Genomic DNA, 17,739 nt, shown 5'->3' with positions numbered 1-17,739 from the left:
TCTCCTCGGTGAAATTGCCTATTGAGAGGAGGCCGTAGTTTGCATGCAAAAGGTTCCAGGTTTAATTCCATGCATGTCCAGCTACGAAATGCTGAAGAGCCAATGCAGATCTGGGGCTGGGCTGATGGAAGATGTAGTCAAAAACATATACCGGTAGAAGGCACCAGGTTGAGGAAGCCTGGTATAGATAAGACTGAATCTGATGGATTTTTGTCTTCTCTTTTTGCTTTTTAATGGTGTCAGGGAATTGCCATCAGCTCAGAGCTGAGGGGTGGAAGGGCAGCTGGGTTACAGAGAGCCTCCAAAGATCGTGAGAAGCAGCTCTTCCTCCGCGGAGGAGGGAAGCCACGCCTCCAGTGGGGAAGGGATGCAGGGATCGGAGGATGCAAGGGAGAGCCCCGGCACTGAGCATGAGCAAAGGGGGGGGCAGGTCTCCCTTTGCCCATGCCCTCTCTGCGCAGTCAGTTTACACGCAGAGAGGGGAGGCATAGGATGGGGGTCAAGAGACTACTCTGCTGGGGAAATGAAATATACTCTGAGTCGAGAGTGGATTTCATGTTCTTTATTCAGCTCATAGTGGTGAGGAGGAATGAATGTCCCCTCAAAGTATCTGCTTTATATACATTATTTACACAATGGGCTGCACGTGATTGGCTAATTCCGGAATTCTCCTGTAGGCCAATCAGGTTGTGGATTCACTTCCATCTGGAGCCGGATTGGGTGGCTCCTGCAGACCAATCAGACTGCTGCATTGTTCTAGGACCAATCCGACTGCTGCATTCTGAATCCTATTGTTCTAGGACCAATCAGACTGCTGCATTCTGAATCCTATTGTTCTAGGACCAATCAGACTGCTGCATTTTGGATCCTATTCAACTCAGTACATAACAGGAAAGTTTAAGGACTGCCCACTCCCAGATTCTGCTAGTGACTGAGCAAGACATGGAATTGAGACATTCTGCACTGTGAATGTTTTTGCACCAATAATAAAGCCTTTGAAAAGACCAGTGGGGGTCTTGCCTGTTCGCTCTCGAGCAACCACGCCGGCACACATATCAAATGGAATTTGCAGGTTCGATTGAAATTCTTTTCTACCTCCCCACTATCCTGAGACTGACATGAAGAAGAGTGGGTTTTATATAAGCATGAGACAGCTTCCTGCTCCAGGTTTGGTTGATTCCAAAATTAACGTACATTCATTGAGAAAATGCATACTGTGCCCTTCCCCCCAACCCTTTTGTTTGTTTGTTTGTTTTAAAAAACCCACCCTGGAATGCTTACAGCCAATTAAAAATTATAAAATCGTTTAAATAATTAAAGAACCTCATATACCAATTAGCAAATATACTCTCCTGTAATGAACTATTTAAATCAGTTACAGCAGCTATTTTTTTATATAAAAAAAGATGACCTGTTTATATCCTTGTTTAGAGAAATAGCTTTTTCAGATTGTTTACTCTCAAATTAAATATTTAATTATCCGTAAGAACTGCAGATATCAGCAAAAAGGAGCAGGTAATTTAGAGATATTACAAAACATAAAGTTTGCAAGAGGTGTGGATTTAATTAGGCGGTGATCATTACAGTTTTTAATATGGGCTTATATTAATGCCATAAAAATTGAAGTCTTGCAATTTCATAGTGTACTTTACATGACCATTGACATATATTTTTTTAGACCTTGTAGATATTTTGTGAAGTTTGATCAGGTCTGTTTAGGGCATTTCTTTGAGGTCGTAACAGGTTATATGCACCGTTGTGTATTCTGCTTTATAACTTTATTGCGTACTCTCATTCTTCATTACTATCCCCAGTGACTGGTATTCAGATGCACACCACCTCTGTTACTGGAAGCAGAATACAGCCATTATGGCCGGTGGCCAATGATAGCTTTAATCCTCCATGAATTTGCCTAAGCTTCTGCTAAAGCCATCCCCAAGTCGGTGGCCTTCACTGGTGACAAACTCTTTAGTTCAATAGTAAAATAATGCTGAAAACTTAAAAAAAAAAAATTCCAAGCAAAGCCAATCATATTGCAAGGCATTTCCTGCCTGGTGAGTGGGGGCAGTGGCGACCAACTACCCAGTTTTTCCTCCTCAACAGCCCCACCGCCGCCACAATTCCCATTCTCCTGAGGCAAGTAAAAATGTTTGCTTTTTGGTGGCCTGAGCTGAAAGGCTGTCTCATGTATTTGTCTTCTTGACTTCTCCCAACGTGCCACAGACAGTGTAGTTGGCAATAAAGATTATCATTACAGTGGTACCTCGGGTTAAGTACTTAATTCATTCCGGAGGTCCGTTCTTAACCTGAAACTGTTCTTAACTAGAGGCGTACTTTCGCTAATGGAGCCTCCTGCTGCCGCCGCACGATTTCTGTTCTCATCCTGAAGCAAAGTTCTTAACCCGAGGTACTATTTCTGAGTTAGCGGAGTCTGTAACCTGAAGCGTATGTAACCCGAGGTACCACTGTATAATCACGTGTGTGTTTTACACACACAAATTCAATTTCACACACTTGGCTGCAGCTCTGTTCAAGATCCATTCCAGCCTTTTTTTTCTGCCTATCTCTCTTTCTGTGTCCACCTCTCTCCTTCTCCCTTCCATCAGTTGCTCACATGTGGAGGAGTGAGGGGAGGCAACAGAGACATGAGGGAGCCCTTCCCCCAGGCCCTTGCCAGTCAAGAAAGGATAATCTTGGCTCAATGTGATCTTTAGGCATGACCCTAGGAACCGAATACCTGGCACATGATGCGACTTGCCTGTATGATGATGATTATAAAATTTATTGCCAGCCCTTCACCAGCTGGCCCCCGGGGGGGCAGTTATAACAAAATGCAAGGGGGAATTCAGTTCCAAAACTATCAGATTTCCACTTCCTGAAACCATGTGCCATTTCCTGAAAACAACACGCAACAATCATTTAAAATACAGTGGTACCTCGGGTTAAGTACTTAATTCGTTCTGGAGGTCCGTTCTTAACCTGAAACTGTTCTTAACCTGAAGCACCACTTTAGCTAATGGGGCCTCCTGCTGCCGCCGCACCGACGGAGCACGATTTCTGTTCTCATCCTGAAGCAAAGTTCTTAACCTGAGGTAATATTTCTGGGTTAGCGGAGTCTGTAACCTGAAGCGAATGTAACCTGAAGCATATGTAACCCGAGGTACCACTGTACAGCAATACCATACTCCAACTCAAAAAAAAAAAAAAGTGCGCCAAAAATGCATTTTATTATGGGTGCAGGCACAAAAAATGAAAATAACATCCCCAAACCATTATGTTAGGGGGAAGTGCTTGCAAACCAAAAATGTGTATTAGGGAAAAAATGCAGACAAAAATGTGCATGCATTGAAATGGACTTTTAGGAGGACTTTGAAAAAGTTATGCACAATAATGCAGAAGTGTGGCAAACTGAACTTAAAATTGTAAGAAAGCAAAATGAGAAACCGAAAGACAGATTCAGCCATCCCAAGCTGGGAAAGACCCCCGACGGAGTGAGGACGAAGTAAGGTAGGCAAGCGAGGCCACGCACTAAAGCATGCATTGCTCTGTGCACATGATTCATGCTGCCATCGCTACTGCTGCATTGCAGCATCTCTTTGAGCAGGTAGAGAGCAGGCATCAGTGGAACAGTGAGCAAGCAGCTGGGAGGTGCTAGGAGGGCCACACAGCCTTTCCTGAAACACACGCACACACAGGCAAGGCTTCTGACCTCAGGTGTGGTCATTGGTGGATCCTGCAAGTGTATGTGTCACACGCACATACACAAATTGACTGTGACTTCTCAGGATGCAGTGTCAAACTGAGACCCAGATTTGAATTTCTACTCAGCTAAGTGGGTGACCTTGGACCAGTCACTTGCTCTCAGCCTCACAAGGTTGTTGTGAAGATTTAAAAAAAAGGAGTGGGAGAACTATGTCCCGTATTTTTCGCTCTATAGGACACACTTTCCCCCCTGCGGAAATGAAGGGGAAACGTGTGTGCGTCCTATGGAGCAAATGCAGGCTTTCGCTGAAGGTTTTGCCAGGCTCCGAAGGCTTGCAGATAGCAGCCTGCGGCCTGAAGCCCAGGGAGCGCAGCACCAACTCCCGCTGCGCTCCCCGGGCTTCAGGCAGTTATCCACAAGCCTTCGGGCTCTGAAGGCTTGCGGATAGCAGCCTGTTCTGGGGGCTGGGGTCGGGGGAAGCTCGGGCTTCCCCCGTCCCCAGCCCCGCAAGCTCTGGGAGCGGCGGCGAGGTTGCGCGCAATCTTGCTGCCGCTCCTGGACCTGTTCTGGGGGCTGGGGTCGGGGAAATAAAAAAAAAATTCTTTATTTCCCCCCCTATAAACTAGGTGCCTAGGTGCGCCCTATGGTCCGGTGCGCCCTATGGAGCGAAAAATACGGTGAGCCTCCCTGAACCTCTTGCAAGAAAGGTATATAAATGTAATAAATGTTGCACTGTGGTTTTACATTTTTTCCTAATCCGCCTGAAAACAGGTATGGAAACAAGGTGAGACCTCCATACTGTACACATATGTACAGTGCAACATATGTGGCAGGAGTGCAAGATGTTAAAAGACTTTTGGAACACCGCCTATAACGAACTGAAAAAAACGTTTAAACTCTCATTCATAAAAGAAAACCCTAAACTTTTCCTGCTCGGTATCATGTCTATAGAAATTAAGAAAATATACAGATCCTTACTTATGTATGCCACCATAGTGGCAAGAATTTTGATAGCCAAAAGTTGGTAAAGCAATAAGATCCCCACTATATCCGACTGGTTAGCCAAAATGATCAAATACCAACATCTCACAGAACTTGCAGGGAGAATAAGACAAAATTTGGTTCAAAAAGTTAACAATGAATGGTCAATCTTTAAAGAATATCTCAAAAACTATTATGGAGAATGTAAATCTCCTGGCAGAAATAGCGTAAATCTTGAAAATATAGGAAAGTTGTGGTAGAATCTGGTTAGATAAAAATAAAAGAAAGATAGTAATACAATCATGAAATGCGTACAAAGCACAAAAAGAAGAGTTGGAAGTCAAGTATATGTGGTGTATAGGTGGGTTAAGTAGGTATGTAAGGTATGTATTGTTTTGTATTGTATTTGTTATTTTTTTCAGTTAATTAAAGTATAATAAAGATCTTTTTTAAAAAAGGAGGGGGAGAGACCTCCATACTGCACACACACTAATTTTTATGTTCTGATGTATCTATCACCCTTCAAGGGAGATATTGCATATTTCCTTGACCGCTTGTATACAGGTGAGGGGTGGTGAAGCTAGGGTTCACGCTTGAAATGCAGAATCATATGCTGCAAGTGCATACAATATTTGATCAAAATATTCTGTCACCAAGGCAAGAACAATTGGCATTCGAACCTGAGACTGGAGAATTGCATCCTTAATATGTGCAATCAGATTTCATTATCCTATCTTAGTGTCAAATGGAATTATTGAATTACCTCGTATTGATTTTATAGTGTGTTTTGGTTTTTCTATCTGCATTTGCTTTATTGCAATTTTAAGCTGCCTCTGGAACCTCTTGAAGATAGGGAGCAATAAAGCAAATAAACAAATAGAATGTGAAACGAGCAAGTTAAACCAAATCTTGCAGTGCTTAGCCGATAATACTAATGATTGCAGTGATACAATAGCAGCATCTGCTTCTTATGGCTGCTAGGTTTCCGTTCCTTTAAATCGGACATCGCAGGGCCTCAGGTCTGGAGGTGCGGGAGATGTGGCCCTCGAGGGCTCCCTATCTGGCCCTGGGGACTCTGCCCCATACCCTCCTGAGCCACACCCCTCACCAGACCTTTCTTTCACTCTACTTGCGTGTTTTGCGTGATGGAATGTACCCTTGAACTCTGATGATGCCTCTTGCTTATCTGAATGGAGAGTGCATGTGAATATGTGCAGAAACTAATGTACAAAGGTAACATTTGCATTTGTGGCTCTCCCCACTTTTGCCACTGGCCCCACCCATGACTCGTATGTCACCCCCCAGAAGGAGTATGTGGACCTTGGACTGAGATGGGTTCGCTGCCCCTTCTTTGAACCTTTGTTCCTTAGTGGGCAGACCCTCCGCCATTTCAGACCAACCAAATCTCTCTGATTGGCTGAGTGTGAGCCTGGTTATTCCCCTTCCTGCTGTGAACCACCCCGATTTCCCTCTGAGGTTGATAGGTGGTTGTGTATTTAAAAAAGAAACAAGTGGAATAAACTCATTTCAAGGCATTTTTAGCAAATGAAATCATGACAGGCTCGAGCTAACTAACGAAACGCACTCTTCATCTACCTAAACTCGGTAGAAAACTCCGTCCTTGAGACTTGGAGGGCAGTAAATTCTCATGCGTAGCAGCTTAGATTTGGTAAATAATAAGAGCTGAAAGATGTATAAGTGAGACAAATGACTCCGAGGCTTTTTTAAAGGGGGAAAAAAACTTGTGCGAGTGAGGTGCCAAGTCCTATTGAGCTTACAAATACACTTTAAACAATAGCTCCAAGAGAAGTCATTTTTAATGAGGAAGCCAGCTTAAGCATATGTTTGTTTCTGCAAGCTGTTTAAAGTATGGATTTTATTAGTAGCAGTGAACAAAACGCAGATATCTCTCCTCCCACCCCCTGGTAGCACACTGTCTTCCTGTCAGGAACCTGCTGGGACACACATTTGCAGAACACAAATTCTTATTATTTTATCCAATGCTTTATGGATCTTAACACTCAGACGGGGGGGGGGGGGCGGAATACTGCAACAACTGCATAAGATAAGAAGCGCCCTGCTGGATCTTTCCACAGCCAGAACTGGCCATCTCAAAAAGCAAAGGAAGGGAACCCTTTTTCCAGACCGGGGGCCACATTCCATTCTGGACAACTTTCTAGGGGCCACTTGCAATTTTTTTTTAATTTTAATTTAATTTATTATTTATACCCCGCCCATCTGGCTGGGTTTCCCCAGCCACTCTGGGCGGCTTCCAACTGAATATTAAAAACAGTACAGCATCAGACATTAAAAACTTCCCTAAAGAGGGCTGCCTTCAGTTGTCTTTTAAAAGTAAAATAGTTGTTTATTGCTTTGACATCTGTGGGAGGGCATTCCACAGGGCAGGCACCACTACCGAGAAGGCCCTCTGCCTGGTTCCCTGTAACTTGGCTTCTCGCAGTGAGGGAACAGCCAGAAGGCCCCTGGAGCTGGACCTCAGTGTCCGGGCAGAACAATGGGGGTGGAGACGCTCCTTCAGGTATACTGGATCGAGGCCATTTAGGGCTTTAAAGCTCAGCACCAACACTTTGCATTGTGCTCGGAAACGTACTGGGAGCCAGTGTAGGTCTTTCAAGACTGGTGCTATATGGTCTCAGAGGCCTCTCTCAGTCACCAGTCTGGCTGCCGCATTCTGGATTAATTGCAGTTTCCGGGTCACCTTCAAAGGTAGCCCCACGTAGAGCGCGCTGCAGTAGTCCAAATGATAGGCAGGGCAAGAGGCAAAAGTGGGCAAAGAAATATTTGGTGCAGTAAGCTCAAAACGCAACATAATGGAGGGAGGGAACCTCAGAAAGCCCAGGTGCTGTGGGCTTGCAGCCTAAAGGGCTTGAGCTGTGACTCAGGAAACTCCTGGCGCAAATGTCGCCTGAGTCATGAACTCCCTTGCTGGTCTTAGGCAAGCTGTTATTATATATCACAGTTCCCACTCGGCAATACACAGATGACAAAACTGGCTCGCCTTGAAAGGTTGCTGAAGGGGTGGCAAGATAATGGACACAACGCATTGGCTAGCTATAAATACAAATGCTCAGCATTGTTATGAAATAAATGATGCTAACAGATAAGTAACTATGAATATGGGCTCATCCCTGGGAAAACCCACTATTTATCATTGAATCAGAACAAACAGCAAACCTTGGTAAACCTGATTGCCATCTGATTCAGCAGTAAATGGCAAGTTTTCCCAGGGAAAAGCAAAACCAGTTGGACCCAGAAATCCCAGACCTTTGCCTGGAACTTGTGGTCCCAAATGAAGTGTGAATGAGACCTGACTGTGTTTCTGCCGAGAGCAGGAACAGCCATTCAGACCAACCACCTTTTTTGCTCAGCTTGGCTGGGCTATATTTTTTTTTTGCATTGGCTCTGCAATGGCAGGATTGATTGGACTCCTCTAAATCTACATAGACGGCTCTTAAATAGCTTCAGGTTCTCAAGGCAAGCTGCTGATGCGAAATAGATGAGAGGTTTGATTACTACTCAAGGAGGAAGAATTCTTAAATGAGGGTTTTTATTACTGCAACCTTTTAACAAGCAGGCGGTTGAGCTGAGGACAAAGAAGTAATTACAATGTTTGTAATAACTGGGTATGGAGGATGGGTAGGCAATCCCAAGACAAGAGGCGAGAGAAGGGTGCATTTAATGTGCTGCAGTGGGTCTGCTTTTCCTGAGCGCTGTCCTAAACAGCAGACAGCCACAGAAATTAGGCAAACCACTGGGCGATGGACCTGCTATCTGTGACTTTTAGCCACAGTGGCTATATGGAACCTCTAGGTTCGAAAGCAGATATCGGACCAGTTGTTGGGCAATTCAGAAACTGGGCAAGGACCCGAGGGGTTCAGAAAGGCCACTCACCAGCAGTCGATAGGCTTTTTAAAAATGTGTGTTGAGATTGAAATCACCATGTGTTTTTCTGCCTGCCGGCTATGTGGCAGGCAGCTGCCATGGACACTTTTTGAAAATGCAGGAGAGGGGAGGAAGAAACGTGGGAATTGTCTCTTTGCTGCTGCATTTGTTTTGCTGCCTGCCGGAATGTGCAGCAGGCAGCTACTTGAGAGAGGGCTCAGTTCAATATAACGATGAGAGGAGGATATGGTAACCCTCTCTTGTGTCTGCTGCATACCATACAGCAGGGATTGTTCCAGAGGTGTTGTGGGGGGACGACAGCCCAGTGCAAAGGCATCATATCACCTCATTTTTCCCTCCCCCCCCAAGTTGTTGTCTAGCAGGGGCAAGCCTAGTGCTAAGGTACCATGATCATTATCATCACATTTTTTCCTAATTGTTCCCAAGTTGCTGGGTTATTTGGGGGAGGGGATAGGGGGGAGGGGGCCCAGTGCAGAGGCATCATCATTATAATAACCTTTTCCTGGATTGTTCCCAAGTGGTTGGGGGGCAGAGCATTGCAGAGGCATTATCATCATTATTATCATCACAGTGTTTTTTCCTGATAGTTCCCAATGGGATTTTTTATTTTATTTTTAGAGGGGGGGTGCATTTCAGATAAAATGTTATTATCATGACCTTTTCCTCCTGCCTGGCCCACAGCAGGGATTATTTTCAAGTTGTCTGGGGAAGCAGGGAGAAAACAGTGCAAAGGCAGAAACACTATTGTTATCATCTTCTCATACACCCCTAATTTTGACATGGTCACATTTATTTAGGCCAACAAATAGGGGGTCCCCAAAGGGCTGCTCACAGGCCCTCATAGACTGTAAGTCTGCCACTGGTTTAACAGTGAGCTGTGTGAAGAAATACTTAATTTATACTTCTACATCAACAGAAGTCTAGTTTCCAAATCAAGGGAAGTCATCGTGCCACTCTATTCTGCCTTGGTCAGACCACACCTGGAATATTGTGACCAATTCTGGGGACCACAATTTAAGATAAGGATGTTGACAAGCTAGAATGAGTGCAGAGGAGGGCAACCAAGATTACTGGTATTGAAACCAAGCCTTATGAGGAGTGGTTGAAGGAGCTAAGTATGTTTAGCCTGGAAAAGAGAGACTAAGCTATGATAGCCGTCTTCAAACATCTCAAGGGCTGTCCCATGGAAGATGGAGCAAGCTTGTTTTCTCCTGATCTGGAGGGCAGGACTCGAACCAATGGCTTCAAGTTGCAAGAAAGGAGATTCCAACTAAACATCTGGGAAAGCTTTCTGACAGTAAGAGCTGTTCAACACAGGAACAGTCAGGAGGTTGTGGGCAGTGGCGGACCCTCTCCAGCACCCGGGGCGGGGTAGCCCGTACGGAGTGTGCATGTGTGACACCCCACACATGCACACTCCATATGGGATGCGGCACATGCGCGCGGCAGCCGCTTGCACAGCATCCATACGGACCGCTCATGTGCGGCATCCCGTACAGAGTATGCATGCACGGCAGCCCATATGGTCGCCGTGTGAGCAGTGCCCATATAGACTGCATGCATCCTCGGCTGCTCTACAGCTGGGGAGAGGCAGGGGCCATCTTGTCACACACACACACACACCCGTGTGGCACCTGGGTTGGACCACCCCCTCCGCCCCCCACTTCCTAACGCCCCTGGTTGTGGGCTATCCTTCCTTGGAGGTTTGTAAGCAGAGATTGGATGGCCATTTGCCATGTATATTTTAGCTGGGATTCCTGCACTGCAGGGGATTGTAGTAGGATTAGGGCTGCCATACGTCCGAAATTTCCTGGACATGAAATGTCTGGCAACCCATATCAGAAGTGTAGGAAAAAGAGTTCAGCAACTTTGGTCAAAAATAAAAATAAAAAGCTCAACAACTTTGCACAACCCTAGGCTAGATGACCTTTGGGGTCCCTTCCAAGTCTACAATTCCATGATTCTATGGTTTTATCTTCCAACATTCAACTTCATTGGATGACCCTAGTATTATGAGAGAAAGAAATAACCCTATGCCCTTTTCCCACACCATGCATAATTTTATATAGCTGTGTCATGCCCCTCCGCTTACATTTTTTCTAAACTAAAAAGCCCCAGATGTTGTAATCTTTCCTTGAATGATCGTTCATACATTTCTCAGCACTGCAGCTAAGCCAGTTTAGCTCACCGGCGTAGGTAATATGCCCTTAGCCAAGCAAAATGGTTAACAATCCCATTTCTCCCAGATTCTCCTTCAACAGGGTACCAAAAAAACCCTTCCATAAGCAGCTCCTGCAAACAAGCCCTGCTAGAGAATTAATAGTCTATTCGTGTTGTGATACAAGCACCAGTCAGGCCTGCAGTTTGCAGCCTCATACTGAAGACTGACAGCAGTGAGTTCCTTTCTTTCACCTCAATTTTCTCCCTGAATAAAAGGGCGAGAACATTACTGACTGAAAATGCGGAGCTTCAGAGCCTGGGCTAATGAAAGTAGAGGTTAAAAGTGGAACCAAGTGGAGCCTTTTATTAAAAGTGTGCACACCTGAATAGGAGCCCAGTTACGCTGAGGAAAAAGTTATTGCTTCTAGTGCCAAACAAGATTGTTTTCTATTTTTCTTACTTTCTAACCAGGAAAGATGAGAAGCCTTGTTTCCAAAAAGGTAAAACATTGATTTGTAAGGAAAGCTATGCCCTCTCTCACTCTGACTGAGGGAAGTTTGCTTTTCTGAGGAATTACAGTTTCTGGTAGAACAACAACCAACAACCTCTGGATTTTTTTTACTGGTACCAAAGAAAGGAGATTACGAATGTGGCTGCCTTACATTACAAAACCATTACCATAGAATTGTGTGTCAGACAGACGTGTTTAAAAATCTCAGAGGGGAATAGGGTGGCCGGATATCACACTTTACAGAGGACACGACACCCCTCTATTTGAAGAGCTGCCCAGTCCAAGGCAGTATCATACCAGTTTATACTTAATATGTTTATTCCACCTAAACATTAGGAAGAACTTCCTGACAGTAAGAGCTGTTCGACAGTGGAATTTGCTGCCAAGGAGTGTGGTGGAGTCTCCTTCTTTGGAGGTCTTTAAGCAGAGGCTTGACAACCATATGTCAGGAGTGCTCTGATGGTGTTTCCTGCTTGGCAGGGGGTTGGACTCGATGGCCCTTGTGGTCTCTTCCAACTCTATGATTCTATGATTCTATGATTCTCTATACCATGGCTTCCCCCAAAGAATGCTGGGAAATGTAGTTTGTCAAGGGTGTTGTGTGTTGTTAGGTGGCCCCCTATTTCCCATGCAGAACTACAGTTCCCAGAGTTCCCTGGGAAGAGGGGTTAATTGTTAAACCACGCTGGAAATTGTAGCTCTGTTTTCATGGAAATTAGACTGAAAACTATAAGACTATTTCCACCACACTGGGAGTTAGGAAGGGGGTTGTGTGGAAGGGGAGAGCTAATGAAATATATATAAATAAACCCTCATGAAAGAGGGAACAAACAGAAAAGAAGTAAAACAAACACATCCCTTGCCTAAGGTTGAAGAAGAAGAAGAAGAAGAAGAGGAGGAGGAGGAGGAGGAGGAGGAGGAGGAGGAGGAAGAAAGCTTGCTGATGCAATTACCTCAGAGAAGATTCTAGAAGCTGCTGCTTTTTCGATGACCTGAGGAGAACTGAATGTGAAGGTGCTTGCATGACAAAGAGTCAAAGCACACCAGGAAAAGATTGAGGCTCTAGCAATGGCGGTTGGTGCCCACTGGTAGAAGACAGTGAGCCCCAAAAGTAGTTGGAGCCAGAGCCAATGACAGGCATAGCCAACTAATTCCAGTTTTATCTTCCTCCTCAGTTTAACACGGGCAACATTGGGACTAATGGAAGCAGAAGCTGCCACAGACAAAGGGCACACTGAGGTTGGCGAGGCAGTGCTCTGTTTGCCCTAATGGGCCATTCCACTCGGCTCTAGAAGGTTCCAGAAGTCACACACAGAGAAAGAGCCCACAGGGCAGATCCACAGCACACATTTAAAGTACAACCAAAGCACATGACTTCCCCCAAGGAATTCTGGCAACTGTGGTTTATGAAGGGTGCTGGGAACTTTAATTCTGTGGGGGATTCTGTTCCCAGGATTCTTTGGGGAAAATAATGGGCTTTAGGTGTGCGTTGGGTGTGTTGTATGCCGTGTGTTGTATGGCACGCATTTGCTCACAGGCCCACTTCGCTGCACACTTTTTGGTGCCTGCTGAAAACATCCTTGTTTAGACAAGCCTACCCAGATGCTTAGAAGGTTGAGGTAGCTTTAATCTGTTTTAGTATTTTGACTTTTGTATGTTTCAGAGTGCGGTTGCGCATTTTTCCTGATGTCACTGTTTTGTGAATGGGTTTGAGGTCAAGCGGTGCACTGTATACATTTTATGAAATAGCTAAAATAAATAATAAAAAGAGGTGTCACTGTCAGGCGCAGGCTGTTCCTAAACCTCTGGCATCTAGGAGGGCTCTCCTCAAATGATGCACACTGTAGCAGCTGGGGCTGGCTATTGTCGAGTGTGCACACCAAGGGAGCAACCATATCATCCATGCCTTTGCAGCCTCAATGCTAAGTGACTCCCATATGACTGACTTCGTTCTTTGCTTGGCGGTGCAGATGGTGCAGAATGCAACAACCTAGGTCTTGCACAGAGGAGGCTGCCAGGAATACATGACACCCTAGCTCAGTGTTTCTCAACCTGTGGGTCCCCAGATGTTGTTGGACTACAACTCCCATAATTCCTAGCCAGCATGATCAGTGGTCATGGATGATGGGAGTTGTAGTCCAACAACATCTGGGGACCCACAGGTTGAGAACCGCTGCCAGCCTAGCTGCAGATCTTCAGTGGCTTCCTAGGCGTTCTTTGTAAGGATTATTACAATGGCTCATGTGAAGTGCTTTGAGGACACCGGAGAAGCCCATACAAATGCTGAATATTTAACTGTCCTTCCTGGCCTTAACTATCTGGCCAGCTAAGCCTCCTCAGCAGCACTCCTGTCAGCATATCTACGTCCCTGCCAACCCAACCCTCCCCACCTCTCTCCCAGGAAGCAACAGCAACCCACCTGCTGGGATGCTAACAAAGCAGCTCTGCCCCACCCAGGCAGTGAGCTGCTTTGGGTGTGCAACACTCTTCTCCCTGGCAATAGCAGCTTACTAGTGCAGGGCAAAGCCACCCTCAGGGCACCAGCATCACCGCAGCTTACTAGTGCAGGGCTGGAGTTGGGCAGGGAGGTGGTAAGGTGTAAGGAGCAATGATTCTTCAACATCAACTTCGTTGCACTGGTCATGTTGTGCGGAAGCCTGATTATCGTCTTCCAAAGCAACTACTCTATTCCGCACTTAAAAATGGAAAGTGTAATGCTAGTGATCAACAAAAGAGGTTTAAAGACTCTCTCAAGGCAAATCTTTAAAAATGTAGTATAAACATCAACAATTGGGAAACCCTTGCCTGCGTGCGCTCCAACTGGAGAACAGCCTTTACCAAAGGTGTCAAGGGCTTTGAAGACACTCGAACTCAGGACGTAAGGGAAAAACGTGCTAGGAGGAAGGCCCTCTTGGCAAATCCTCACCGTGATCAACTGCCGCCCGGAAACCAATGTCCCCACTGTGGAAGGATGTGTGGGTCCAGAATTGGCCTCCACAATCACTTACGGACTCATTGTTAAAACCATGTTTATGGAAGACAATCAATCGCCAAAGAAGGAGGAGGAGCAAGGAGCAGGTGTCAGTAATAAATTACATGGAGTTGGTGAACTCTTTCTGAAAAGGAACCAGGTTAGCTCAAGAGTTTCAGGCCTAATGGGCACAGCAACTCCTCTTGGTAGGTTTTGCCACTATGAAACAGCTGTAGAGCCTGAAGGTCTTCCCACAGCTGCCTGAATCTCTTCCTCCCTGTGTCCCTCCCAAGCAATCTGAGACTAGCTGACGTGCCTGTCTGTGCTCCTCCCTCTTCATACCTCTTCTGATCCTGGGGGACCAGGAAGGAGCGGAGCTTGTCGCAGCAAGAGCAGGAGACACCCATTACTCTTCTCTGCCTCTTGGCCTGCTTCCACTTCTGATTCCGGACTTCTTTCTGCCACAGACTCTCCCTGCTCACTAAGACCTGTTACCCCTTCAGCTTCAGACACCACTTCCTCCCAGTCTTCTTCTCCCTGTGACCACTCATCGTTGTCCCACCACAACTCCCCGGGCTCTGAGCCTTCTTCCCTTGGGGGTTCCCCACCTGGTGCCCCCCACCATTCCTCTGTGTCCAGCCATGACACGAGGTTGGGGCTGTGCACTTGCAGCAGCAGGATGCTCTGCTGGTGCACCCATACAGGCCCAAACCTTACTGCTGCCCACAACTGTATCACTGTTCAGTGTGACACGTGTTTCTAAGTCCTGGACCACAATTCTTTTCTGTTTATTGATGCAGTGTGTGATCAAGCCATTAATTAAAGCACTGTACCTCTCGGGTTTGGGGCTGACTTTCATCGTCTGTTGCCAAAGACTGTGTCTTCTTCTCCCATTTCTCAGCAACTTGGTTTGCTTCTTCTATTTTCTCCTGGCAACTTTTCTGGGAGTTTAGCAGCGTCACTTCGTAAAACTCCTGAATGTCTGTTGGTGAACAAGAAATAATATAATCTTTTTATTAAAATACCTGGCGGCATTTGATATGCCAGATAGAGAGGTTACGGGTTGTTTACCGAAAACCCACAAACAAATCTGCACCTGTTGTATTTGGGAATTCATTTCTGGCTCCTTTTCAGCAGAGAGGTGCTGACACATAATTTACTGTTCTAGGATGCTGAGACTTTTTAAAGAACCATTTCCCTTTTAAAATATTGTATTAATCATGAATATTACATGAATATATGAATAATGCAAAGCTAATCACTACTGAATGATACTGAGAGTAAACATTTTCGCTGGAAGAGAATCCTTGCAAGTATATTACAAAACAAGACAATATTTCCTTCTGCCTCCCCCACCCCACCCCCATTTTCCTAACCACTGCCAATTTTGGATGCATGCAGTCCTAAGGGAATTAGAAGTTGTATTTTTTACATAATCAGCCCAGGTGGTTGCTCGGCTAGGGCAAACGAGGCACCACCCTACTGACCTCAGTCTGCCTTCTTACCCACAACCAGTCCAGGGGGCAGCCCTGGCTCTCAGCCCTCAGCCCCCGCCTTAGTCTCAGTGTTGCCCTTGTAGAAGGATCAAGTCAAAACTAGAGTTAGCGGCCTTTCGTCCACCTTCCCTGCCTTCTACCCTGCCAATCAAGCCTTGCATTTCCATATCGTTCATTCCAATAATCAACAAAACAAGTCAATCTCTCAACAAAGCAATCTACCTTCTCTCCCTTTGCATGTGAGTTCGGTTGGTTTATCCCTTAATAACCATTCCCTATCAGATGGTAGAATAGCAAAAAATCTAAAAACACAATTAAGGTAGGAAAAAAGAGTGAATCACAGAGCTTACACTTTTCTAATCTAATAAACCTTTCATTAGATCCTTTGTATTAAAAAAAAAAGGAATGACTTCAAATATTAAGGGTATCAAATATTTGCACAGGCAATGGGCAAACATCAGTCCAACTCATTTGAACTGATTTGTAAGATGTCTTTCTTTAAACGTAACACATGCAGTACCCCTTTATTGTCTGACTGTAATATGTATATAGATATTGGGGGGGGACCCCAGAGGGTAATAAATTATTTCGTGAAATTTTATCACCCAGCAGTGGTAGGTTAAAGCAGACCATCTCAGGTGTTTGCTGTCGCGACCTGTGTTGCTGTACAACTCCCACCATCCTTGTCCAATAGCCAAGCTGGCTGGGACCAATAGGAGTTGGGAATCCAGCATCATCTGGAGGGGCAAAGGTTCCTCATCACTGAGGAACCTCATTCCAGGAGGACAAATGCAGAAAGAATGGAGGTGCCCCACCCATTGTTTAAATAGTACATCGCAATTGATTCCAGAGGACATTTTTCCAACAAAAGAAGAATGGATCAGTAAGAAATGGACCATGCAGAACAGGCAAAATTAAGAGAATCTAATGATGCGTGTTTTAAGAAAGAATGGATGCCTTTTGGGGGAAGTATTTAAAGAAATGCAGTATGATGGATTCGTGAGCAGGATTTGAGCAACAGAAGTAATTGGATTATACTGCAGGGTCAGCAGACTTTTTCAGCAGGGGGCCAGTCCACTGTCCCTCAGACCTTGTTGGGGGCTGGACTATAGTTTTTTGGGGGAAATGAACAAATTCCTATGCCCCACAAATAACCAGAGATGCATTTTAAATAAAAGGACACATTCTACCCATGTAAAAACATGCTGATTCCCGGACCGCCTGCGGGCCGGATTTAGAAGGTGATTGGGCCGGATCCAGCCCCCGGGCCTTAGTTTGCCTATCCATGGATTATAGTATTGTGGTTATGATTTGATAGATAGAAGGTAGGGTACAGCAGAAGGGGAGAAACAACTCGGTGGGGAAAGGGGTGGGAAGTCGGCAAACATAATAAAAAAGACAAAATTTTATTTTGATTGTATTTGATAAAAAATGTTGAAAACGTAATTGCAAAACAAAGATTCCAAAGGACTTTATCACTGTTCCTACTTCTGCTTTACGCAGCACAGGCTGTACAGTTTTGCAGGAGGCTTGTTAATTTTGGAACCGGTTAAGTAAAACACAAACCGAACTGGGATGTAGTGAGGGTCAAGGTAAGGATGCCCTGCAGAAGCGAGGAAAGGAAAGAACTGGCCCCTGTGACTATTGGCTACAGGCGCTGCAGCTGCAGCATGTTAATGTCCGTCGGAAAAGGAATAGCAAGGGGAAATGTACCAAGACAGACACGTTGACATTCGGGACTTTTCGGAGGAGCGTCCCAAGGAACCATTTTGCCCTGAAATTGGTTGATGCCACTGCAGGCGACGGAGTGGAAAGTAAGACTCGGTTGTGACTGTTAAGCAGTGGACCAGGGAAATAAGGTTAGCATCCAAGGAGATAGCTGTGGATTTGAGGGCTCCCTGAGCAAAGTGCTTACCTGGGCACAGCCGGAAAGGCCATAGCTCAGTGGAAGAGCACTAGCTTTGTGTGAAGAAGGTCTCAGGTTCAGTCCCCA

The 17,739-nt window shown here is 45.5% G+C and overlaps 1 protein-coding gene across 13 annotated transcripts in view; it reads right to left on the bottom strand.

Moving 5' to 3' along the window:
- Window positions 1-17,739, bottom strand: part of DLG2 (discs large MAGUK scaffold protein 2) — an 877,737-nt gene that overhangs the window by 751,136 nt on the left and 108,862 nt on the right. For all 13 annotated transcript variants that reach the window (XM_083609628.1, XM_083609598.1, XM_083609629.1 and 10 more), the window contains exon 4: window positions 15,084-15,232. In XM_083609628.1, the coding sequence (XP_083465754.1) occupies window positions 15,084-15,232 (149 nt within the window). The remainder of the gene's footprint in view (window positions 1-15,083; window positions 15,233-17,739) is intronic.

This window comes from Podarcis filfolensis, assembly GCF_964270895.1.
Source record: "Podarcis filfolensis genome assembly, chromosome: 4".
Taxonomy (NCBI): Eukaryota; Metazoa; Chordata; class Lepidosauria; order Squamata; family Lacertidae; genus Podarcis; species Podarcis filfolensis.
Note: the sequence above shows the minus strand (reverse complement) of the source record. Positions and strands in the feature narration are given on the sequence as shown.